Consider the following 27,486-nt stretch of genomic DNA (forward strand, 5'->3'; position numbering starts at 1 on the left):
CTGGGTGACAAGTCTAGCAGATGGAAACTTGTCTCAAGTGGCCTCCCCCAAGGCTCTGTTCTGGCTCCTACGCTATTTAATATTTACATCAATGACCTTCCAGAAACTTCTTCAAGGAAGTTCACCTACGTCGATGACATCTGCTGTGCAACTCAGGCATCCAAGTTTGACATCCTCTAGGAAACACTCACGAAAGACATGTCTCTGATATCTGATGACTGTAAAAAATGGTGACTAATCCCTAGCACTGCAAAAACGGTATCATCTGTTTTCCATCTACACCATGCCTCGGCCTCGCGTGAGCTTAATGTGCAGCTTGGCGATACGAGAATCCGGCATGAAGCCCAGCCAGTCTATCTTGGCGTTACTCTCGATCGCACCCTGTCATTTCACGAACATCTCATAAAAACTGCAGCGAAGGTGGGCGCGAGGAATCACATCATTGCAAGACTGGCCAGCTCCTCATGGGGCGCGAGCGCTTCCACACTACGATCATCCTCTCTGGCATTATGCTATTCCACTGCAGAATACTGTGCCCCAGGATGGTTCCATAGCCCCCATGTCCACTTGGTCGATTCCAAATTATATTCCTCCATGAGGATAATTTCTGGAACCATCCGTTCCACCCCGGTTCCATGGCTGCCAGTTCTTAGCAACATCGCCCTGCCAGATATTCGTCGGGATGCGGCATCATCTAAGTTCATTTCCCACGTCTACGCTCGACCGGACCTGCCAATATACGCGGATATCTTCGCCCACCCTGTCCAACGCTTGACGTCTCGTCACCCAATCTGGTCCCCTACGCCTACACTGAACTTCTCTGTTCCAGTCTCTTGGAAACAGAGTTGGCAGTCAGCTGAGGTAAAGAACAAACACCTCATCACAGACCCCTGCGAGCGTCAACCCGGCTTTGACCTAGCACGTTATGATTGGGCCCTCCTCAATCGCTATCGAACAGTCCATGGCCGGTGCGCCGCTATGTTCCATCGCTGGGGAGCCAGAGATGACCCGAACTGCCCCTGTGGCTCCAGACAGACTATGACCCCCATAGTCAACGACTGCCACCTCTCCAGATTCAAAGGAGGTCTCGAAACTTTACATCAGGCTCAACCTGACGCTGTTGACTGGCTATGGAAGAAGGGCAAACGCTAGAAGAAGAAGCGAGTGCTCAAGTGATCTTTAGCAACAATAGCCAGTTAGAGCTAGTAAGATGATCCTGTATCTTTTAAAATTTTTTTTAAAAATTCTTTTTGTTTCCCTTGTTGTTTTATTGTTGTAGTTATTATTGCTGTTGCTATTGATAGTGTTGTTGTTGAATAGGGCAGAGAGAAATGGAGAGAGGAGGAGAAGACAGAGGGGGAGAGAAAGACAGACACCTGCAGACCTGCTTCACCGCCTGTGAAGCGACTCCCCTGCAGGTTGGGAGTTGTGGGCTTGAACTGGGATCCTTATGTTGATCTTTGGCTTAACCCACTGCACTACCGCCCGACTCACGATCCTGTATCTTTTTGTCTGCATGCCAGTGAAAATCATCTTTTTAGATTTGTTTTGTTGCGTGAAGGATAGTGATTGTATGTTGCCCTGGCTTCCACATAGAAGCTACAGCAAGAGCAAACATATCTGCCTTTTCAGAATAAACTTACAGATGGGTTTGGCATCACTTCCTGACTTCTCTGAGTCAACATCCATACCCTCTTCTTTTTTATTTCTGTTCTTTTCTGGTCATTATTTTACAACTTACCGAGTGATCATTTTCTAGACAAACATTTAAAGTTAAAAATGCAGTCCAGAAAACAAAACTTTTCAAATAGCATTAGTAGTCTAAGTGGAATCTTAGGTGACAACTTTTCAAAATATTTGTCTACAACAAAAAATACATTTTTGCATCAGTGTTATGTCTGCAGAACTTCATCGTTCTCCCTAAAGGTGTTTTTTTCAATTTAAACAGTGTGGCTGACAATCTGAGAGAGGAGAGAGTAGGGGAGGGACTTGGTCTTTGAACACAGTGTAGCTTGTGCTCTCTAGTGTGAGACCTGCCCCATCTTCAGAAATCTTTTGGAGTTCTGCAGTGGTTATATGCTGAAGCGTGCCACCGCCATAATACATGTATGAATTGTAAATCTTAGCTACGCCTTTCTTTTTAATATAACAAGTGTTTATGGTAATGTAACTTTAGTTCTAGTGCTCGCCAGAGTTTACATAAATGGATTCATTATTCATGTATGTGTAGCAGATTAAGTCAGCATCCAAATTAAGTCATCATCCAAATTATGCAGAGAACTTACTACCTTCTAGGTTCCATTCCAGAAAGTCTTCTTCAGTGAGTTTATGGTGATAGCATGTTCAAAGAAGCTATCAGAGAATTTTGACTTATGCCATTTGAGGGAGAAGGCTTCTCATCAGTGACAAGAGAAAGAGGCTGATGCTGCGATTGAGAAAGAAGCAGTACTTACATTAACATAAGTGTTCGAGGTTTTTTTTTTTTTATTTGGATATGGTTTAATGTTGTGTGTATGCTCAAACATGATTAAGGAGTTGTAAAATAGGCATTCCTCATGCTGGTACTCTGTGAAACTCTTCATCTTCAACAGAGAAGAATAAGTACATTTGAGTACCAAGTCAGCCCCATCATTTGAGATCTAAATGTCCTCTTTCACTAATGTATTTTCAGTTACTAAACAAAACTTTATTTTTTGCAAACTTGTTACTTAATATAGCATTCAATAATTTTCTCTGTGAATTATCTTTTAATTTAATGAATGGTATCTGTAATGATTCCGGCAGTATTCATTCAGGAATTTATTAATGGTTTCGATTCTGTAGTGTGAGATATTTGGGGTGAAGTAAAAGACACAGGGAAAGAAAGACCTTCACTGTCTGTATATATGACTGGGATAGAACCATAGCATCACTGTGGTGTGTGCATTGCTTCAGATTCAACCCAAGAACTCATGTTTCAGGGTCCAGCACTTAATCCTTTACACCACTTTCTAGGATGCTTAAAACTATATTTTACTAGTCCCATTGCATCTAGAGTCACATTGGGCGGAAAGTGTGTGACTTACAGGAATGCATTATGGAAATAAAGGCATTACATGGGTATTAAGACAACTTTTCTTATTTTCCAGCGAGCTAAAGAAGAGGCACAGCAAAAAGAAGCAAAAGTGAAACTCCTTACAGAGTCTGTAAATACTGTTATCTCTCAAGCTTCACCTGCAGCACAAGAAGCTTTAAAAAAGGAACTTGACACTCTAACCACCAACTACCAGTGGCTCTGCACCAGGCTGAATGGAAAATGCAAGACATTAGAAGTCAGTTGCTTTTCTTGCTTTATATCTGATTTTTGTTGCTGTTGTTGTTCATTATCAATCATCTATTAGTTGTAGGAACATTCTCGTGCTTTAGCACATGAATTCAGGTATAAGATCTCTTAATTCCAGACCCCTATATCTGGGTTTTATGATGTGGGGCCAGTTACCTCTCTTATATAAGCTTCATTTACTATTGGGTTGTTGGAAAAGTCATCCAACATTTTTGCATAGACAAAAAAAAAAAATAAGTAAAATATGTCACAGCTTTCTCATCAACTGGATAATTTTAAAGAGGGCATTGAAATAAACATATGTATAATATTGAGGACATTCAAAATTAAGTGAGATTTTTCTTTTTAAAAACTGGTGCTCAAAAAAGTGACAAGCAGTCATTGTAAACTCATTAGTCTCCAATATTTTCCACTGTCTTCTGAGATTGTCTTGGTATTAAGTTGTGAATGTATTGTTCCTTTCTCATTTTGTCTTTATTTTCTCCTTTTACTTTGTCTTCCATGTTTTCTAGTTCTAATCCCTCCTGTTTCATGTATGTGTAGTGTGATTTCATTTATTGTTTTCTCTTTTTTTGTAATAAGATCATCAAGATTATTACTCTCCTTTGCCACTCTTAATGATTCTTTTGAATTTTTTTTCACTGTCTTCCTCTTCCTTTTGAGTTAAAGCTTTATTATCTTTAGGATTATTTTCATTTGATACTTCCTCTATTTCTATCATCTTCTGAATAGTGGGTATTTTTAAAGATCTGTCTTCCATTTCTAATTTTTTCTTTTCAAGGGTCTTCTGTATATATATATATATATATATATATATATATATATTTTACTTATGATATACAATATAAATTTTCAACTTTATGCACAATGTGTACACAAATGTATGTGTTTATTTTTTTCCAAGAACTTTGTATTTTTCAAGTAATAGCTGTTTTTTTTTTTCTTTGATAATACTGATTTGGGCATAGTTGTCTTTTTTTTTTTTAGCTGAACAATTTTAAGTTATGTTTTTTTTTTATTTAAGAAAGGATAAATTAACAAAACCATAGTGTAGGAGGGGTACAACTCCACACAATTCCCACCACCCAATCTCCATATCCCAACCCCTCCCCTGATAGCTTTCCCATTCTCTATCCCTCTGGGAGCATGGACCCAGGGTCATTGTGGGTTGCAGAAGGTAGAAGGTCTGGCTTCTGTAATTGCTTCCCTGCTGAACATGGGCGTTGACTGGTCGGTCCATACTCCCAATCTGCTTCTCTCTTTCCCTAGTAGGGTGGGTCTCTGGGAAAGCTGAGCTCCAGGACACATTGGTGGGGTCTTCAGTCCAGCGAAGCCTGGCCGGGTTCCTGATGACATCTGGAACCTGGTGACTGAAAAGAGAGTTAACATACAAAGCCAAACAAATTGTTGAGCAATCATGGACCCAAAGCTTGGAATAGTGGAGAGGAAGTGTTAGGGAGGTACTCACTGCAAACTCTAGTGTACTTCTGCTTTCAGGTATATATTTTGCAGTAGTTTATGGATACTTGTGAGCATATGCTCTCTCTCACAGAAACTGGTGTATATCTAGGTTTTGGGACTTTGTTAGAAAGTGAACCACCTGGGATGGAATTAGAGTATACTATGAAAGGAAAGGTCTCACCCAAGTAATGAAGCTGAAGGGTTTTCATTCCACACGTGAAGTCTCTGGACACAGTCTGAGGTGAAGCATGTTGAGGTGGCAACCGTTGCGTTGATTAGGTTGCAATCGGCAGATGCAATATTATTTGATATGGATTGGGAGAGGCATACAGGAAAGTGGGCCCTATCCAAGGGTTCCAGGACTGGGGGAAGTAGGGGCTCTATAGTGGAGATGTGAGGTTCCTGCTGTCTTAGGGTTCCAAAAGACAATGGATAGTTAATGTTATCATCACATTATTTGGTAATTGGGTTAACTTTGAAAAGTCCTTTTGTTAGGGTTTGCTGTGTAGTACCCAGTATCTTGTATATAGCTGTGCCACCGGTTGCTTCTGATCTACTTGGTCTAGGCTTTTGAGAGCATCTGCATATCAATTACACAGCCTATTTATTAAAAAGACTCAGTCTGTGTTTTCAAAACTTCGAGACATACAATTAATTTTCCCCCTCTCATATTAATTAACTAGTGATTTATATGACTACTTTTTACTAGGAGTGTACATAAACACCATTCCCACCACCGAAAGACTGTGACCCATCCCTCCCACCCACTCCCACCCCCCACTGGCCCAGGAAGCTGCATGTCTACCCCTCACCACAGGGCTTTTACTTTGGTGCCCTACTTACAATTTGGTCAGGTCCTGCTTTTAGTTTCCCTTTCAGATCTTCTTCCTCAACTTCTGTTGATGTGTGCGATCATCCCATACTTATGTTTTTTTAAGGCTTGTTAATAAACTCAAAGGTGTTGAATTTTTTCAGTAATTTCCACCAGTCACGTCAAATCAAAACTTCTTTTATGCCTTGGCTGTTAAAGTCTGTGTTTCAATATGATTGCTGGGGCTCTGTGCCTGCTGGTAGAATATACCGACTCTGGCAGCCATTTTTCCAGATTTTTAGTTGATAGGCCAGAGGGAAATTGAGAGTGGGAAGGGAGAGCTAGAAAGATAATCAAGAAAGAAAGAAGGGCACCTACAGCACTACTTCACTATTGCTGAACCTTCACTCCTGCAAAACTGCAAAACTGCACAAAGACCACAGGGTGACATGTATTCTCAAGTGGGTCGCTAGATTTCAGTTTCTTTTCGGTAGATTCATATTCTCTAAGGCTAACTCAAAGGATTGTGGAGTTCCATCCCTATTCTTCATCTCTAGAGCATGTAGCACAAATATATGTTTTGTTTTGTTTTCTTTCTGGAATACAGGAAACTTCTTTCCCAATTCTAAGTGAGTTTTGGTTTTCCTGTTTTGTTTATGCCAACGATACTCTTGTGTACTTACACCATTTGAAGCTTAATTTTACAACCTCTACTTACCCTAGATTCCCCTCTGTGTTTCTCTCACCTGAGTATTATTCTTATTAGTTTAGGATAAGTTCTGAATTAAAAAATACATTCTTTTTAAAATTTCTTCAGTTGTTTCCGTTCTTGCAAAATTGGGTGGTATGTATCTCATTAGTCCCATTTACCACTTTAAATGGGAGTTTTCTTTTTTTTAAATTTATTTTATGTATGTATGTATGTATGTATGTATATATGTATGTATGTATGTATGTATGTATGTATGTATGTATTTTTTTATTACTGGATAGAGATAGAGAGAAATTGGGGGGAGATAGAAATGGAGAGAGACGGAAAGATACCGGCAGCCCTGCTTCACCATTTATGAAGCTTTCCCCCTACAGATAGGGACCAGAGGCTTGAACCTGGTTCCTTTTGCAGTGTAGTATGTGCACTTAACCAGGTGCGCCACCGCCTGGCCCCTAAATGGGAGTTTTCTTGTACTCTGTTCAACGCCACTTTGAATATTGCATCTTCACAGTAACTGCGAGTGTTGAACTGTGAGGTCAAGATTTTCTTTTAAGTGGTTTTGATGCCTACAGATGGGTAGACTGCATTTTCTGTCGTAAAGGTGACCTGTGAAGCTGGTACTCTTAGCCTTCCCAGCTGCGTCCTTCAGATGCACTGAGGACATGAGATCATATATCCTTGTGGTTCAATCAGCAAGGTAGTTCATTACCTGAGTCTTCACCAGAGGTAATAAGATGCATTAGCAATCAGCTCTCCCTATCTTGAAAGCTCCAAAGTACCCTCAGTTATTTAAGGAGATATTTATGTTTACCCACGGGGATCTTTGCCAGGAGGAAGACAGCCTGTAGTACAGCAGGAGCTGGAAAGGCACCAGATTTAATATTCCTCTCCCCTTTTAAAGCAAAAACAATTTCCCTCTCTGTGATAAGCTCTATCCAAAATACAAACAGGGATTGCGAGGCTGGTTTGGATGATAATTCTTTTTCTTCCCTCCAAAGTTATTGCTGGGGCTCAGTACTGGCACTACAAGTCCACTGCTTCTGGAAGTCCCCCTCCCCCATCTTATTAGGTAGGACATACAGAAATTGGGAAAAGAGGGAGGAGGTAGAAAGGGAGAGAGAAAGATAAACACCAGAAGACCTGCTTCAGTACTGGTGAAGCATCCCTCTGCAGTTGGGGAGCAGGGGATTCGAACCTGGATCCTTGTACTTACGCATGCTTTACCAGGAGCTCCACCGCCCAGCTCCCGAATGATGCTTTCCACTAGACGTGGAAAGACATTTACTCCATCATTTTCTGCAAGGGCTCTGAGGAAAGGTGAAAATATGAGAATGCTTATCAAATTTTAGTCTATCCTAAAATCAGTCTGATTTCATCAACTTTATATTCCATGATGATGGTGGAAGGTTGAAGTCCATGGAGGATGTCACTGCTGCATCTACTGGTTTACCTGTTGTTTATATTCTCAAAACAAAAAGATTTTTTTTAAAAATAATTTTCATCTACTGCATCTTCCTATGTTTTCTTACCAACAGAAAAAAGCCACTTTTCCTGAAATTCGTCTTCATTATTGTTTCAATAAAAATCCAAACTTTTATGTTGATCTTTTCAAATGAGATATAAATATAAACATATAAATGCCTAAATATTATATTGTCCAGTTTTTTTGGTACATTTACACACAATGGTAACCTTAATAAAGACTTTTCTTGAGATTGTACTCTTTATTTAAAAGTTGTGAATCTGATATGTGTGTATTGTGCTCTTTGAAAACTTGGTTGACTTTTGAGTTCAGTATTCTTTGTTCCAGTATGACTCAATCTATTTTTACATCCTCTAGCCAGTGGGAAATAAGGTTACTTTCCTTCTGCTTAGATATTTTTTCCCAAAAAGTGAGATTTCTTGTAACTGTATTTTTCCCCTATATAGCAGTTGGAGTTATGGAATTGTTGAGTACGTGAATATTTACCATACAGAATGTCAAGTGTTTTTTTTTATTTTTCCAGAAAATGGTGGTTATATTGTACATATCTATTAGAAGTAAACACACGTTTGTGGTAACACATAGCTTCTCACATTAGGAATTCTCAAAAATCCTCATTTATGGCAGTCAACATACCTCATAATGCTAATTAATATTTTCCTAATTATAAATGAGGTGCAACAGTGTTTTGTTTATTGAAAAATTTTAAATGGAGGGTATTAGTGGTTTGTAGTAAATACAGTTGATAGCAGAGTTTTCTACAGAACACTGCCATCCTCAGCCTTGCTTCTCCTCCCCCACTGCGTGCCAGGACCCGAAAGCCCATCCTCCCCCAGATCCTTTGACATTGATGTAGTATAACAGACCCAGTCCAAGTTCCACTTTGTGTTCCACATTTCTGTTCTTTTTTCTCAACATCTGTCCACTTGTGAAATCATCCCATATTCATCCTTCTCTTTCTGGCTTATCTCACTTAAATATGACTCCTTCAAGATACACCCAAGATGAGATGAAAATGGCATCTTTATCACTCTTAATAGCTGAGTAGTACTCTACTGTGTATAGATAATACAACTTTTTTAGTCACTCATCTTCTGTTATGCATTGTTTATAATCTAGATATTTTAGTTTGAAGTGCTTTTAAAGACTTTTCTGGCACCCCCCCTTGATATGTTGGTATTTCGTTTGGATCCTCAGTCATCACATTGTAAATTGAACAGTTTTAGTCCTAAATTTTGAAGCTGTTCAATTTAATCTTGGCATCTTTGAGGAATCACTTTACTTTTAACATCACCCTATAAGCCCACCTTTACTGTAATCAGTTTTTTTTTTCTAAAGCTATCTCAGGATAGATTTGTCCTTCAAAGAATTGTGTTCTTTCCTAGTAACAATTGTAACACATTGAGTTTCATATATGAATATATTTTTAAATTTTTCTTTATATTTATTTATTTTCCCTTTTGTTGCCCTTGCTTTTCCTTGCTGTAGCTATTATTGTTATTGATGTTGCCATTGTTAGATAGGACAGAGAGAAATGGAGAGAGGGGAAGACAGAGAGGGGGAGAAAAAGACAGACACCTGCAGACTTGCTTCACCGCTTGTGAAGTGACTCCCCTGCAGGGGGGGAGCCGGGGGCTTGAACCAGGATCCTTCTGCTGTTCCTTGCTCTCTGTGACATGTGCACTTAACCCACTGTGCTACCACCTTACTGACTCCAATATATATATGAATAATTTTATGTTACTTTTTTCTCAACATATATAAGTGGCCATTTAAAATGCTACACCCTTGAAATAGTCATTCATCTTTTTTCTTATATCACAGCTGAATTAAAAATTTTGCAATATGAGCAATCCATACTCATAATGGTATTCTTTGTAAATTTATAATAGCCAACAACTTGAAAAAATATTCTGACATTTATGAATATCATAGTTACTTTAATGAAACCTTAGTTTTTCAATTAACATTGTTAGTCCTATGGAAAATTATGTGATGTAGTAATTGTGAGTCAGAATGTTACAACTACATTCACAAATTAAACATATAGTTACTTATGTATGATTATGTGTGCCGGAAACATTTGTATGTTAAGTTTATGCGAGAATCTTTCTGTGTTGTTCTCTAAGGCTTTTTCTCACATCTCACTCACGGCCAAATCCTCTACTCCTCCACTGGGGTGCTATGAACCCCAACCCACTCCTGCCTCCACTTTTATATCCTTGGATCTGTTTATTAGTGTTGCACCTTCTTCTCACTCACTCTGTTTCCTAAGTCTCACCTGTGTGTGAGATGATCCAGCCTTTGTCTTGCTTCTTCTTGATCATTTCATTTAGGATGCTGTTCTCTAGATTCCTTTGTGTTGTAGAAAAATAGAAGTTCCCCTGTCTTTTTTTTTTTTCAACCCAGCTTCCTTATCCATTCATTTGTAGTTAGAGTCTTGGTTGTTACCAAATTGTGGTTTTCATACAGGTGTTCTGTTAAACAGAGATATGCCCAAAACTCTGTTTAATTTTATAAATGCCTTTTTAATTTTTTATATTTATTTATTTATTTATTTATTTTCCCTTTTGCTGCCCTTGATGTTTTTTTATTGTTGTTTTAATTATTATTGTTGTTATTGAAGGCGTCGTTTTTGGATAGGACAGAGAGAAATGGAGAGAGGAGGGGAAGACTGAGGAGGAGAGAAAGACAGTTGTAGACCAGCTTCACTGCCTGTGAAGCAAGTCCTCTGGTGGGGAGCCTGTGGCTCGAACCAGGATCCTTAATGCTGGTCCTTGGCTTTGTGCCACCTGCCCTTAACCCGCTGCAGTACCACCTGACTCCCTATAAATGCCTTTTTTAAATAAATACTTTTACTTCCCACTCTGACACATGAACAAATTATTTCTTACTGATAAAGCAAAAAGTACCAAAATTTGAATCAGTCTAGTTAATAGAATTTCTCTTAATGATTTTTAATTATAGGCACATTCCATATTCAAAACAACTAGTTGTAGCATAGTAATGGTAAAAAAATGAAAATAAGTATAATTTCAGAAGTTTGAAATTAGAATCCACATATAGCAAAGTTCAGTTTTCCACCAAAAATTTTCATATGGCATATGCATTTCTCTCTTAGGAAGTCTGGGCATGCTGGCACGAGTTACTGTCATACTTGGAGAAAGCAAACAAGTGGCTCAGTGAAGTAGAAGTCAAACTGAAAACCACCGAGAATATTCCTGGAGGAGCTGAGGAGATCTCCCAGGTGCTAGATGTAAGTTGTTGCACTAATCAAATGTATGGCAACTACTTTACAGAGCTCAAAGATAGCAGGCATCCAATAGAAAAAGAAGGACCTGTAACTGCGCAGTGCATGCACTTACTGTTCCTCACTCTGATGGTCTGACTCACTAGATAAAAGGTTTGGTTCTACTAGTGACCTCTATACTCAAGTTTTTAAAGAGGACTCCATGGTCTTTCCCAGAGGACTTTGACTTTTCACTTGCCCTCTAATTTCTGTGGTATTTTTCTTTACCTATATAAGCCATTGGTATAAGTGCAGTGAAAGTTTTAATGGCATTTTACTTCTTTAGAATATATTGCAAAAAGACGATAATCTAAATCAGCATTGGGATGTCAGCATTTCTCACTTGGATGGTGCACTCCTTTGGTGGTAGTAATTGCTCAGTCCAGGGTCAAGCTTGGTCTTTACTGCTGTGGTCTCAGAGTCTCTACCCCCCACCCCGGCTCTGCCTCTCTGCCTCTCTGCCTCTCTGCCTCTGTGTTTAAAAATGTCAGCATGGAATAGTGAAACCCCTGGAGGATGATAATATTAATCATTACAATAACACCAAATTAGCTTAAGTAGTCCTGTTTCATTTAAGTAACTTTCAGCACTGTTGTGTCTCTCAAGTAGGATATATGCTATGTCCTTATCTGGTTCAAACCCTGGCACCATTTGTAAATACCACAACACTGAGGAAAGCTCTGTTCTCTCGGTGTCTTCTTTCTCTCTCTCCTCCCGCCCCCTTGTCTCTCTCTTGCTGCCTTTATCTGAAAAACATTATACTGTAGCAGTGAAGCCCTAGAGATACCCAAAAGAACAACAAAAAAAATGAAATATTATTTCCATCATCATAATAATATTATAGTAATAATAATAATAATGATTATTATTATTACTGTCAGATTTATTACTAGGGTTCTGTGCCTACACAAGGAATCTAATGTGCCTGGTGACCTTTTTTCCTCCCCCCTTCTATTAGATAGCATAGAGAAAAATTGAGAAATTTAGGGGAGATAGGAGGTAGAAAAAGACACCTGCATCACTGTTTGACACTCGTGAAGCTTAAACCCTGAATGTGGAAAGCAAGGTTCAAACCTAGGTGTTTGCACATAGTAATACATGTGGTCAACTTGTTGAACCATCACCCAACCCTTTAAATCCGTTGATACTGAACTGAATCATGTTTTAAAATTATTTAAACTCAAATATTCCTTACACCATATGGCATGTTTGAGACTGACAATGCTTTTGTACTTGACATGTCCCTTTACAGTGTTCAGACACAGTGACTGCATTTTCCAGTTTTGTTTAGAAACCTTTAAGAAGCAAAATTTAAATTGTATTCAAATTTAAACTGCAGGCATGATTTTTGACAGTTCAGTAATCATTTGCATTTATTGAATAATAATAATTTGCATTTATTTCATTATAATTTGGGGTAATTTTTTCTATAATGACTATATGGCTTTGGGAAACCTATGCTGTGTAGAGTCTTAAGTAATATCTGTAGCAAGCTGGTGAGTAATATGCATAAGTCATTATACTGAGAACATGTCATGTGTTTCATTATAATAAATTTGGAATTTTAGATCCTCATAGCCCAAATCTAGAAATTATATACATTCAGTGCTCTCATTTATTAAGATTAGTGTAAAGTATAAGGAGATGTTAAAAAAATAGAATGAGAGTGGATTTAAAGAAACTGTGATTTTAGTTCAGTCCCATTCACAAATGTCCACTGCTTAACAGTTTTAAATCACTATTGCCATTCAAATTTGATTTATGCACACTAGTGGAAGTATGATGGATAGATAAAAAGAAGTGATAACACTGAAATGAGATCTGAGTACAGATTCTTATCATTTTAATAGCATCTGGGTACATATATGTTTGCTTTACATATAAATTGTGAATATGTTAAACCATTTATGTGACAATCAAATTTTTGTAGAGAATTTTTTAATATGAGAAAGAAGGTTCTTAACTTTGATTTCTGCCTTTATTTATTATCAGAATCATGCACTTGTCCGATGATTGAAGTTTAGTGGTGAAACGGAGTATTTTACCTTTTCAGATTTTATACTAGATGGCATCAAATAATAGGGAGGTTGAGAATCCTATTTCCAGTGACCCAGTCTGCAAGCCTGTCTGTCAAAAAGCCTATGAAGCTTTACATAAAGCATCATCCATTAAAAAAATAACAGTGATCACTCATGTTCTTTGACTTCAATTAAACATTGTTTTAAATTGCCTCCAACTTAATTATTTATTCATCAGAAAATACTACAGAGCACTTTGTTTTCATTCAATGTATGGTGAAAGAGAAGAAAAATAGTAATTATTGCAAATGTGTTTCAGTCACTTGAAAATTTGATGCAGCATTCAGAGGATAACCCGAATCAGATCCGCATATTGGCACAGACCCTAACAGATGGCGGAGTCATGGATGAACTCATCAATGAGGAACTTGAGACATTTAATTCCCGTTGGAGAGAGCTGCACGAAGAGGTAGGATGATGAGTGAAAAATCTCTCTATAGTGATTTTATTTGCATGATTGTCTAACAAATACTTTAGGCCACTAGATTTATTGAGGAATATTTTAGACATTGGAGCTCCAGGCTTCAGAAATTGTCAAGTACTGGAGATGAGTGAAATATGTGCTTGTGGGTTACACAACTTTTTGTTTGACCATGAAAGCTATTTAAGTATATGTTTTACTGGGAAACTAAGACACCGACTCTAGTGTTCTGCTCAAATCCACATAAAAGTAGAACCATTTCCCTCATTACAGAGTTCTAGTTTCAATCCAGGATGAAGCAATAAGCAGAGCATGTTTATGTCTTTATCCTATGCCTCTCTGCTAACCCAGCACACTCTTCTTTTCTCCTTCTTCTCTGTACCACCCTTCTCTTCTTTCTTACTGCCCTCTACTTTGTTTGTCTTCTTTACCTGCCTTTTCCCCTCATCTTGGGTCTGCTCTTGGTAGCGTGTTCATTTGTGTGTATGCCCATGTGCATGTGCCCGCCCATGTCATGACACTGTTTTGCTATGCTCATCTAGGTTCTAGTCATCGTGTGTGTGACTCTTTTAGGTCCATATGTGTAAGATAATATTTTCCCGTCTTAATTACAGAAACACATTTTGGTTGTGCATAAGAAATTTCTATCTTAGAATATTTGCTCGTGGCATAACTTTTCATATCATAATTAAAATAAAATAATGAATTTCTCCAATTGTTTCACCTACACACTTGTAAGTGAAGAATGAGCTGTCAAGCAGATAAATGGCTCATAATCCATCTTAGTTTTATGTAGATTTAAATAGTACAACTGCAACATGTGAGAGGCTTCCTGGGGTCATAAAGGAAATACTGATATTCTTCGTTACTTAAAGGTATTAGCCAAGAGAACTTCATTGTTTTATTTTCCTCCCTCTGGACATAATGATTCTTAGATGTCTTCTTATAAGACATCTTTTGTCTTATAAGACAAAAGTTAGGTGTGCCATACCTTTCAAAGAGAAATTTGATTATGCTCCTAGATCAGGCACTAAACACTAAACTCCTGCTTGGAGTGCCTCCTCTTGTCCTTTCTCTTTGCATGGGCTGAGAAGTGGGGATGGTGTCACAGATCTGTGGGAGAGTGCCTGGAGCCAGCCTGGTATTTAAACCTGTCCCCTTGGTTTTCCCATCAGCAGTGTCTTCCTATCAGTTGAATGTGAATAGAATTGACATTCTCTAGGTGGCTACGGGTAAGTATGGACCCTGATAAACACTTGTACTCTGGTGTGCATTTGAATTTTGGTATCAGGTTCGAAATTCAGTTCACTCTGTGGTAAGGAGATAGCACACAGTGTAGAAAATCTGCTTTTACTTTTTTTTTTTAGTGAGCGCTACAGTACTAGGATTCACTCTGGTACTATGTGCCCCCAGAGCACTGAAATAGAGCATGTTCTGAGCTCCGTATTTGGAAAAAAGAGTAGATCAATTGTAGTTAAGAAAAGGCAACCAAAAGTCACCTTGTCAAAATGACATTGGCCTCAAATTAAATGTTTAACATCATTGGCTATCTTCTGTGTGCTGTGAAATGACCCACTCTCCAGGGGCATCTTAGCATCTGCCTCATTTCTCTGAAACTCTAGCAAGACATTAGCGATGCAAAAGTGCTTGAATCTTAAAACATCAAAGAACTTAGGTGTGATACTTTATCTTTCCCACACAGTAACTATTAAGTCAACTCTGCAGCAAACCTTAATAGAACACTTTACCTGCTATATCCAAACTGATTTCTTCACAGGCTGGGTATTGATTTAGAACAAACTGCCTGGAATAGACCTTTACAGTTGCAAGAATCAGACAGGTCGCTGAAGTTATACAAACACTCGAACCCTAGGTTGTAATGTGAGTCTTAGTTACTTATAGGGAATTTATTATGCAGATGTAATAGCAGAGAACTGAGATAACTCAGGGCCCAAGGCATAGTCCTTGGGAAGATAACTCATTGGAAATGCAGAGTTCACTCAAAACTCTCTCTCTCTGGAAAGATGTGTCTCCAGTCCCCAAGACGGCGAAGAAGTTTGCTGGGATACCCGACCATGAACCAATTCACAGCCAGGGTATTGAAGCTTGTGGGAAGGCAGTGCTAGAACTGACTGCTGACAGATCCATAATAAAGTTGTCTCTGGGCATGTTAAATGAATTTAGGGAACAGGGTTCCCTTGTGCTGTTGCTTGATGTCTGCATGATGCATCCACCACTCCAGGACATTTTCTTTTTTCCCTCTCCCTCCCATTTGTTTCATGAGATAGGAGAGAGAGAAAGTGAGAGGGGAATGGGAGATAGAGATACCTACTTTACTGCTTCACTGCTTGTGCAGCCCTCATCCCCACAGGCGGGGACTTGTGGCTTGAACCCCAACTCCTTGCAAATGGGCACACTCCGTCTCCCTTAGGTGCTTCAGACCTAAGTGCAACCAGCTTGAGCCCCAAGTAGCAGCCAGTAAATCTGGCAGCCCTGTTAAACTTTCCACTGGGGCACCCGCATTGCTTATCTGAAGATATCCATAGAGGGTAGAAAAGAAATTTACAAGACTGGGGTGAAGAGAAACTAAAGTCCACTGAGCAACCCTAAGGCAATATGAGAACTCAAATCACAGTGAAACACAAAGCATCCCGCTCCAGCATCCTCCTGGAATCCTTTACTCACAGCCATCGCATCAGGCCAGCTGACAAGTTGGAATATTCCAATAGCAAAGGCAGGTCACCAGTGCAAGGCAATCAGTATTAAGGAGCTGGTATATCACCCCCCCAACTCATTGACTGCAACTTTGAGTGATGTATTTGAGCATCTCTGTCCTCATCCCTGCACACCCAGTTTCACTGCAGTTTCATGAGTACAGCATATTGCGTGGGAAGTGCCTCCTATAGTACTAGATGAATAATGTGTGAGCAATACCTAATTAGCAATGTAGTTGTCACTGGATTTCACGCTACCCTTTAAGAAGGGTGTTTTTTAGTCCCTTCAACCCTTGTTCTGACAGACAGCCACATAAATGCCAGTCTCAAAAACAATGAAATAGACACCAATCCATGCTTTAAAGAGAATAAGGAGGCTGACAAAGTAAATTTTCACTATCCCTTATGTCTTAAAACTGGAAGGAGCTGTCGATGTCTACCTCAGTTTTCTAGTAGCAGATGCCATAATCACCATAAATAAAGTGAGAATAAACTGCAAACTACTGTCAGTCTTGGCTGTGCTTATAGAAGATATTTTGCCAACAATAACAGTAATTTGGCAATGAAAAGAAGACACATTTGGAGCTTCAGATTTTTTATAAAAACTGAATTTTATAAAATTTTTTATAAAAAATTTTATAAAAATTTTTTATACACCATATTAGATAGACTATCAGTTGTGAAGCTCTTCTGTGCATATCTTTGGTATGCTGATGTGAATGCAAAGATCAGGTGTTACATTGACAGGAACAGGGATTACATATATATATATATATATATATATATATATATATATATATATATATATATTACAGTACTATCTGGATGTTTTAATCAATTCCTAGGGAACTGGGCAGCTCCTAATTAGATGGCAGCTACATCAGTCTTTTGAACTTATCCGCTGAATATTCAGGTTTTAAAAACGAGTACACTGGTGCAGCAGAGATGGAGCTTTGAGGGTACTTTGCCTAATGGTATGGGGAAGTAAATGAAAACAGTGTATGTGAACTTTTCAAGTTGTTTAATTCATTTTGTCCCTTTGCTTGTTATGGCTATGAATTCTAAATTGTTTTTTAAACCAAAGTATTTTTATTTTTGGATGGCTGAAGATAAACTGTTTTCTTTTTCATTAATGAACACAAATTCTTTCACTTGATGATAGTACATTCTCTTCTCAAATGCTTGTATGTGTCAGTAGTGCACGTGTGTGTGTGTGTGTGTGTGTGTGTGTGTGTGTGTGCCTGCCTAACATTTCTTAGAGCTTCAGTTGTATAGAGCAAAGGTAACACTTAATAATGTTTTTAATTAATAAAACTTCCAGGTCCTTCATTGCCTACTGATTGGATATTTATAAGAGATAAACTAGATCCCATTCCCGACTTCAGATCGAGAATCAGTAATGCCTTAAAAACACACCTTTTTACTCTTTTCCATAATATAGCAATATATTTTCCACTCACTTATGCTTTGAAAGGTGCATAACAAAGCAGAAAGCAGCTTCTCAAATCATACCGCATATCGAAGGTTTCCAACTTATTTCAGAGGTATAGAAAGGGATGGTAAAGAACATATATTAATCCTAATATTATTTATTTATTTATTTATTTATTTTGGTAGAGACAGCTAAGTCAAGAGCAGAATTGGGAGATAAGGAAGGAGAGAGACACCTGCAACCTGCTTCACCACTAGTGAAGCTCTTCCCCTGCAGGTGGGGGCCGGGGCCTTGAACCTGGGTCTTTCTGTATTGCAGCATGTGCACTCAACCAGGAACACCACCACCTGGCCCAAATAGTAATAATGTTTATTTTATTTGTTTTTTTAAAGATTGTATTTATTCATTAATAGGAAAGAGAGGAGGAAAGAGAGAAAGATCCATACATCACTCTAGTACATGTGCTGAACTTGGGACCTCATGCCTGAGAGTCCAGTGATTTATCCACTGCACCACCTCCTGGATCATAATACAAATTATTGTATAATGGCCACAACGGATCAAGCATTGCTCTTAAGTGTCCAGCATGTATTTTTTCATTTCTGTTTCACATTAGCCCTATTATCTACATTCTCATATACCCCTATTTTATAGATATGGAACATATGTCAGTGGTCAGAAAACTGTATAAAGCCTATGAACCATTTAGAAGCAAGTTTCTTTGAGTTTGGATTTGGGTAACATCACCATTTAACCACACTTCTTTCAATCTGAGTGATATTTTGCTTAATTGAAAAATAAGCTGCATCCTACAATGCTAACTTTGCAACTATCTAATTCCTATTGCAAGGCTCTATAACTATTTGTGTTTCTATATAAAATAGTGTCATAAATATTAAAATCATATCTTTGGGACATTTTCTTTCTCTTCTTATTTTTAAATTTGTATGTCTGTCCTTTTGGTTTTTTTTTTTTTTTCACCTGACATTAAATGATTGACAATAAAGGAGGCGGCATTGAATTGGTTAATCCCACTTGAATGTTGACTTTCCTGACAGACAGCTGGAAAAGGCCGCTTAATGTTTCATGTACTTAACACTAACTTTAAAATAGCAATCAAGTATGTTTACTTTTCTCACTGTTGCAGTAGAATGTAAGGGCTTGTATGCTGTTGAAGTTGTTAAAGTAATGCAACTGTGGGGGCTGAGTGGTAGTGTAGCTGATTGAATGTACATGGCACGAAGTGCAAGGACCAGCATAAGGATCCCAGTTTGAGCCCCCAATCCCCCCTCCCGGACCCCACACGTGGCGGGGGGAGGTCGCTTCAAAAGCAGAGAAGCAAGTCTGCAGGTGTCTTATCTTTCTCTCCCTTTCTCTGTCTTACCCTTCTCCCTTCTTCCCCTCCTTGCTTGGTTTCTCTCTGTCCTATGCAACAGCAACAGCAACAATAACAAGGACAGCAAAAATGGGAAAAAAATGGCTGCCAGGAGCAGTGAATTTGTAGTGCAGGCGTGGAGCCCATTGATACCTCTGGAGAGAAAAAAAAATTAATACATTTGTGAAAAAAGATCCTCCCATGATTTTCCTGTTAATACTGAAAATATCACCAGGTTTGAGGGCACATTAAGACACTTGCTGGAAGAGAAATGTGATGGCAGTCTTAAGCAAATGGGACCTTTATCAGATTTTTAATAAATCTGAGGTTATACCATGTTTAAAATGCTAGAAGGATCTGCTTTTTGTCTGCTGCTGTCTCTAGCATAACAAACATGTTCATCTCTTCCATCTGTATACTATGCCTACATATAATTATCTGATCTTGAAAATTTAACTGTAGATATTGTCTGGTCAAAGTCATGTAACTACTGAAGATGAAATTTCCTAGAACAAAGATAGAAATGATGTTCTGACCAGAGACTGGTCAGAAGCAAATCCAAGTCCTTTAGGAAGCACTATATTCTTAGGATTCTCACAGATTAAATTTAGCAAAATTCAGTTTCAAAGTAAGAAAATTTCTAGCACACAGAAACAAAGCTTCATCAGATGAAATCATCCCATACAATGTGAATAAACTTAAGAGTACCTTTTTTTCTATTTTCAAATATTTGAATTCCCAGGTGTGTAGTGCAAATTAAATAGACAAACTGTCTAATTGACTTAGTTGTTTGTGAATATATATTACCTTTATTGTTAGAGTTTCATAGTGATATGCCAAAGGTAAACGTGCAGGTCTATGCACTTTTCCTCCCAGTTATATACTGTATGTAGATTTTGTCATTGGCAGTTGTTCTTTAATATCTTCCACATATTTTACGTATTATCTCATCTTCTTTAGAACTTCCCAATGCAAATTAGTTCAGTGTTATAAACCTTCTCCAAGTATGTTTTGTCTTCTTCTTTATATGGTCTACCTCCTTATTTTTAAAAGCCACATTGAATACTCTATTGTCTTTTTTCTTTTTTATATTTTTTTATTTATGATTAATAGTTAAAAATTGTTAGATTACAGAGTATAGTTCCAAACTGTACCCAGCACCAAGGTTCTGTGTTCCAGTACTACATCTAGCAAATATAACCAGTGTAACTTTCCCAAAATATTAGAAACAGTTTACTTGATTCATTTTCTCTCTCTCTCTCTCTCTTTTTGCAAGGTCATGCATATCAGTTGTTTTTTTAAATATTTTTTTGCATTTTTTATCTTTATTTATTGGATAGAGACAGCCAGAAGTCAAGAGGGAAGGGGGTGATAGAGAGGGGAGAGAGACAGAGAGACACCTGCAGCACTGCTTCATCACTCCCAAAGCTTTCCCCCCTTTAGTTGGAGACGGTGGCTCGAACCTGGGTCCTTGCGCATTGTAATACATGTGCGCCCAGCCAGGTGAGCCACCACCCCGCCCCATATCAGTTCTCTAGATGCCAAGCACCTGGTACTTAACCTTTCATTTCTTTACTTATCTCACTAAGCATAATCATATCCATTTTGTCCCAAAAGACACAAAATTGTCTTTTTGATTTCAGAGTAGCATTCCATGAAGTATATATCCCATAATATCTTTATATGTAAAAGTACATTTCCTTTTTATTTGTTTATTTATTTGCCTCCAGGGTTATTGCTAGAGCTCGGTGCCTGCACCATGAATCCACTGCTCGTTGAGGCTATCTCTTTCCCTTTTGTTACCATTGTGGTTTTATCATTGTTGTGGCTATTATTACTGTTGTTGTTATTGTGGTTGGAGAAATGGAGAGAGGAGGGGAAGACAAAGAGGGGGAGAGAAAGTGAGACACCTGCAGACCTCCATCACTGCCCATGAAGTGACTCCCCTGCAGGTGGAGAGCCAGAGGCTCACACTGGGATCCTTATGCCAGTCCTTGTGCTTCGCGCCGTATGCACTTAACCCGCTGTGCTTATCCACCAACTCCCCCCATATCCTTTTTAAATTTTCAGTTGGGTCAATTAAAATCACACATACGTTTTGATCAATTACTAAATTATTTTTGTTCATTTCCATTAATTCAGACATAGAGCTTACTTCTTTCCCTCCTTCCTCCCTCCCTCCCTTCCTTCCTTCCTTCCTTCCTTCCTTCCTTCCTTCCTTCCTTCCTTCCTTCCTTCCTCCTTTCCTTCCTTTTTCTCCACCAGAGCAGTCCTCAGCTCTGGCTTTTGTTGGAGCTGGTAAACGAACTTGGGACCTTGGAGACTGAGGCATAAGAGTCTGCATAACCATTCTGCTATCTACTCCTGCCCTTATTTCATGAAATTCCTATATATGTATATATATATATATATATATATATATATATATATGTTTTAGTTATTTATGTATTGGATAGAGATAGCCAGAAACTGAGAGGGGAGGAGGAGGGAGAGGAACAGAGAAACACCTGCACCCCTGCTTCACCGCTTGTGTAGCTTTCCCTTTGCAGGTGGGGATCTGGGGCTTGAACCCATGTACTTGTGCAATGTAACATGTATTCAACCAGGTGCGCCACCACCCGGCCCCGTTCCATGAAATTCTAAGGAAGCTTTGCATCAATTCTTTCTGTCTTTTCCTTCACCGCTTGTGAAGTGAACCCCTCTGCAGGTGGGGAGCACAGGACTCATACCAGGATCCTTTGCATCATGTGAGCTTAACCCGCTGTGCTACCACCTGACCCCCAAATATTTACGTTTTTAATCAACTTTGACTAAGTACGGCAATCCATTTCCAGCATCCTACTCTGCTAGGAATAACTGAAAGCTGTCCCTATAAACTATGAAATATTTTAAATAAGAATAGATATATAAATAAACAGATTTGAATGTCTACTCTCACTATTTTTGTTGAACATCATCATGAAAAGTATGGGTGGAGCAATCAGGCAAAAAGGGAGACATTCAATTAATCTCAATTCGAAAGAAAGATTTCCAAATATCATTGTTTCCATATGGTGTGATATTGTACAGGAGAAAATATAAAGACTGTGAGAGAAAATTATAACAATCTGTGAATAAAATCAGGAATGTGGTAGAATAGAAAAATTTGTGGTATTTTTGTACACACATGACGAGGCAAAGGAAAGAGAAATGAAAAAGAACAATCTCAGTTACCATTGAAACAAACAAAAAAAGATAACTGTGAGTAATTCCAACAACAAAAAAAGTGGAAACACAGCCATACGGAAGAAATAGAGATACAAAGAAATGAAAGAGTGGCCATGGATTATAAGAATAAATATACTTCACATGGTAATGGTACTAAAGCACTGTGTATTTTTTTTTGTAATTCCTATGAAAAATATGAATACTTTCTTCAAGGGAATAGAACAGAGAATCTTAAAATTTGTGTGTAATCACAAAATGTTACAAATAGCCAAAGCACTTAGAAAAGTAAATAAATTAAAGGGACCAGCTTGTGACACACCTGGCTGAGTGCACTTGTTACAGCGCACAAGGACCCAGGTTCAAGACCTCACCTATGGACTCACAAGTGGTGAAGCAGTGCTGTAGGTGTCTCTCTTTTACCCTCTCTACCACCCCCTTCTATCTTGATTTCTGAGTGTCTCTGTCCAATAAATATAGATAAAAAAACAACGTTTAAAACATAATTAAAAAGAAAAGTAGGGGGTCGGGTGGTGGCACAGTGGGTTAAGCGCACGTGGCGCAAAACGCAGGGACCGGCGTAAGGATCCCGGTTCGAGTCCCCGGCTCCCCACCTGCAGAGGAGTCGCTTCACGGGCGGTGAAGCAGGTCTGCAGGTATCTATCTTTCTCTCCCCCTCTCTCTCTGTCTTCCCCTCCTCTCTCCATTTCTCTCTGTCCTATCCAACAACAAAGCAACTCAACAATGGCAATAATAACCACAACGAGGCTGCAACAACTAGGGCAACAAAAAGGGGGAAAAATGATGGATTCATGGTGCAGGCACCGAGCCCAGCAATAACCCTGGAGGAAAAAAAAAAAAAAGAAAAGTAAATAAATTGAGGAATTATGCGTTCTTATGTCCAAGTATATTACAAAGCAACCTTAATTGAAATAGTGGTATTTGAACAGAAATTGGTACTCAGACCATTAGAAAAGACCCTGAAAGAGAACCACGATGCATTGGAAGCATATAAATTACAAAGGATCAAAACTCTCTCAGTTGGAAAGAGAAAGCCTTTTTAAGAAATGGTTTGTGAAAACTTGGACAGTCATATGTAGGTGACTGAAACTACACTATCACTTAACACCATGTACCCAAATGAACTTGGAGCTGGTCCTTTTTTTTCATTTAGGGAAAGAATTATAGTGATGCGGGGGCTGGGGGTCGCTTCATGGGCAGTGAAGGAGGTTTGCAGGTGTCTATCTTTCTCTATCCTCCCTGTCTCCCCTCCTCTCTCGATTTCTCTCTGTCCTATTCAACAACAACAACAGTAGCAGCAATAACAATACTAATAACAACAACAAGGATAAAAACAAGTGTGACACAATGGGAAAAGTGGCCTCCAGGAGCAGTGGATTCATAGTACTGGCACAGAGCCTCAGCAATAACCCTGGAGGCAAAATAGAATTATAGTGATGCTGCAGGACTGCTCCTTCATCTCGTGCCATAGCTGCTCCCATGTGGTGCCAGTTGCCAAAGCCAGGATGTGTACAGGCAGTATGCACACCCTGCTTTGGGGACTAGCTTTCTGGCCAGATTTCCTTTCTTTGTATATGAGAGGCAAGGCAGACACAGACAGAAAGATAGAAAAGGAGTGAAAGCATAGTGAGGAGAGATAAAAAGAGAGGAGATATTCCAAGGTCCCTGTGCAGAGATGTTGTGGAGGCTGAGCTGTAGAGGCACTGAACTTTCCAGCTCCTCCTCTAGTGCAGGCCCTGAGCTTGAACACCTGCTACCATGGAGTCTTCCCTGGAAGAGATGTGGAAGGGCCCATGTTTGTTAAGTGCCTTCCTTGCCCTCTCCTATGTGCTGAGAGTGACCTATATATATATATATATATCTTGCCCTGCCTTGGTAGCTATGGAATCATGGAAGCACGGGTCAGAGGGCAAAACAAGAGCCAAAGTCTCTCATTGGGAAAAAATAAACACATCCTGGAACACTTGTATTAATATTCAACAGCCACAAAAGCTACCACGGAGCCCAGTGTTCTTGAATCCCTCCCCTGTTTGGCCTTCCTCTCCAGCAAGTGGGATTCTGTTTCCTCTCACCATGGTAGTTCACAGAGGATACAAGGACACCACCTCCAGCCCCACCCCAGTCTCCTTGCCATAGAGGTCAATAGTTCTACCATGTAAGAAGCAGGGATTTTGCTGTTGCCAGGGAGATCCAGAAAAAGGCATTAACAATTTGTTGACTTGGGTAACAGATGTCAGTGAAGTTCCACAGGTGGTCTCCATGTCACTCCTATGTTATCCTAGAGATTGAATCTAGGGCTTTCTTCATGGTAAGGTACATGTTTTGCCTCTACAGGATGACCTATGTTTCATCCCTGAAAACAGTTATATTCACAAGCTCACATAGATGCATATACAGAAGAAGAAAGGAACTTTTGTTTGCTGCATATTCTGTTAATGTCTCCCAGATGTATACCTTAATATTTTGACTGGTTGTGGTTTTTCATTATTTTTTCAGGTACTAATAATAGATATAGCTCCTAGGATTATTTCCCTCATTTTTAGGGGTGGTTTAAGTTTTTTTTTTTTTTACTGTGAGAGAAAGACAGCTAGATTTCAGGCTACCATATTTATTATATAAAATTGTATTTCAAGCAGATTGTTGTGCCAAACATCTATATTCAGGGGTATTTCATATTTGATTTGAGCAGTCAACTCTCAGGCATGTCCCCATTATGGTCTTTTAAAAAATATTTATTTATTCCCTTTTTGTTGCCCTTTTTGTTATTTTATTGTTATTGTAGTTATTATTGTTGTTATTGATGGAGTCCTTGTTAGACCAGAGGGAAATGGAGAGAGGAGAGGAAGACAGCGAGGGGGAGAAAAAGGTAAGACACCTGCAGACCTGCTTCACCACTTGTGAAGCGACTCCCCTGCAGGTGGGGAGCCTGGGCCTTGAACCGGGATCCTTATGCGGGTCCTTGTGCTTTGCGCCACGTGCACTTAACCTTCTGCACTACCACCCAGCTCCCCCCCATTATGGTCTTTATTGAGTAATTAACTGGACAAGAGTGAATGCACTTTGAATAGAAAAAAAAAAAACACCTCACCTGTGTAATCCTTACATTTAAGTAATGAGTATCATAACATTAAGTAATATGAGATAATTAAATAAACTATTACATGATTTTTTTGATGACAATGGAACTGGGCACTTGTGCTTGCACAGATTAACCAGTCCCTGACACTTTTCCAATCAGACAGAGAGATACCACAGCACCAGAGCTTCCTCCACTGCCATAGTATCTCCTTTGTAGTGCTGGAGTTTGAATCTGGGCCACAAAATTATGAGATAATAAGGGTATAATCCCATACCGTTCCCACCACCAAAGTTCTGTTTTCCCATTCCCTGCATTGGAAACTGTGGAAATTCTCCCAAGATCACAGATAAAAGTTCATTATTATCTATACATACATTTGCCCATCTTTTTCCTATGGTCCTGCCTTCTCTCCCTTTGAAAGTCACAGTTAACAACAACTACTACTTCTGAATATCCTTCCTTTTTTCCTCTTCTCTATCTGGGTCCTGATGGCACTGTGCTCTGCTTTCTCTCTCTGGCTCTCTCTATGCCTATCCCTGCTACTACTTATTATTTGACATACAAGCATGCTCATACAAATCCATAGATATGGGTTAAAAAAAACAACAGTTTTTTCATGTACCTTCTGGTATCTTTCCTACTATTTCAAATATGGAATGATGAAGAACATTTTCCAAGTTTACTGTCTTTTTTGTTTCTGGTCATAAAGTCCAAATGTACATTACATACACTCCAAATGTCCAGTAGGCAGTTTACAGTGTCCATTTGTCTTTGTGCATCTTTCCTTTCAAATTTTCAAATGTTTTGAATTTGGACTGTTTCTTCATTAACAGAAATGCTTATATAAGCAGTTGGTAAGCAAACACTGGTGTGGCTGTCTCTATGGTGGTATGGCTTCATAGCAGTGGTGTGGAACTGACTTCTCACTGTTTCTGGGGTGTGGAGTGCTTCTACACAGTTTGTGACAAAGACAGCGATCCTGTATTTGAGAGCCCCTGTGTTGAGCCTTCAGTGTTCTTTCCCTTTCCCAAACAATTCCAACATTTGTCTGCAGAGGTTGAGAAGTTGTTGGTAGTGAGAGGCCTTGGAGGAGAGAAGGAGTAATGAGAGAGTGCATGTCTATTTCAGCAGCCTAAGTAGCTCACAGAGACAACTGGTGACAGTGACCCTGTTCACCAACAAGGAACTGAGCTTAAAGCCTCGCTTTGCCAATGTTTATCTGGTCCCAGGCTTATATCAACAGGCATGAGTCTTCTGTGTGCTCTCCTAGTATTCTGCAAGGGAACTGTGCAGTCTCTTTAGCAAGCTAAAGGAAAAGCAGCTGTTCCTGACATCTTTCTCCTGCTGTTCAAGGTACACATTCCAGCCAAATGAAAAGCTCAGAGCCAAAAGCCCTGGTAGGAGTTCCTTGCTACAATTCTGCAGTGTCATCCCTGCTGTCTTGCTTAGAGAACAAGAGTCCGCAGAGGGAAACAAAAGCATGCTTCTCCAAGGTGGTGTGCCCAATCCCCAGGAATGTAGGGTGACAGGAAGCCAGACCAGAACCTTTATTTTCTGCTTCAAAGTCTTTTTAGATCACCTGACATGTGTTTGTTTGTTTGATCAGTAAATATGGTTAGTCTTCACACACTTGGTGATGATGAAAGGGGATCAGCCATCCCAGGAGAGAGAAGTATTTTTCTTTACTGTTTTCTCATAAGCTACTTCAAGTTGGAACCAGTCAGAGTATAATTCATTCCCATTGCTGCTTTCACAGAGAGAACCACAATGGAGCCCAATTTTTTTTTTTTAATTTCAAGGGAAACTTAGCATTGGCCTCATAGTCTCCAGGTCTGCATCTCAGTAGAAGGAAACCCATTGAGATATTTTTTTTCTTTTATTATTGTTAGTTTATTTATTAAATAAAAAATATCGACCAGACCATAGGATAAGAGGGGTACAAGTTCTCCCAATTTAGACCACCAGAGTTCCATATCCCCTTCTCTCCCTTGAAAGCTTTCCTATTCATTATCCCTCTGGGACCATGGGCCCAGGGTCATTATGGGATGTAGAAGGTGGAAGGTCTGGCTTCTGTGATTACTTCT

General features: G+C 39.1%; 1 protein-coding gene across 7 annotated transcripts in view; it reads left to right on the forward strand.

The window, feature by feature from the left end:
- The window catches only part of DMD (dystrophin), a 2,449,111-nt gene that overhangs the window by 982,070 nt on the left and 1,439,555 nt on the right, over positions 1–27,486 (forward strand). For all 7 annotated transcript variants that reach the window (XM_060182733.1, XM_060182732.1, XM_060182735.1 and 4 more), the window contains 3 exons: positions 3,129–3,311; positions 10,911–11,045; positions 13,416–13,565. In XM_060182733.1, the coding sequence (XP_060038716.1) occupies positions 3,129–3,311; positions 10,911–11,045; positions 13,416–13,565 (468 nt within the window). The remainder of the gene's footprint in view (positions 1–3,128; positions 3,312–10,910; positions 11,046–13,415; positions 13,566–27,486) is intronic.

The sequence above is a fragment of the Erinaceus europaeus genome, chromosome X (genome assembly GCF_950295315.1).
Source record: "Erinaceus europaeus chromosome X, mEriEur2.1, whole genome shotgun sequence".
NCBI lineage: Eukaryota > Metazoa > Chordata > Mammalia > Eulipotyphla > Erinaceidae > Erinaceus > Erinaceus europaeus.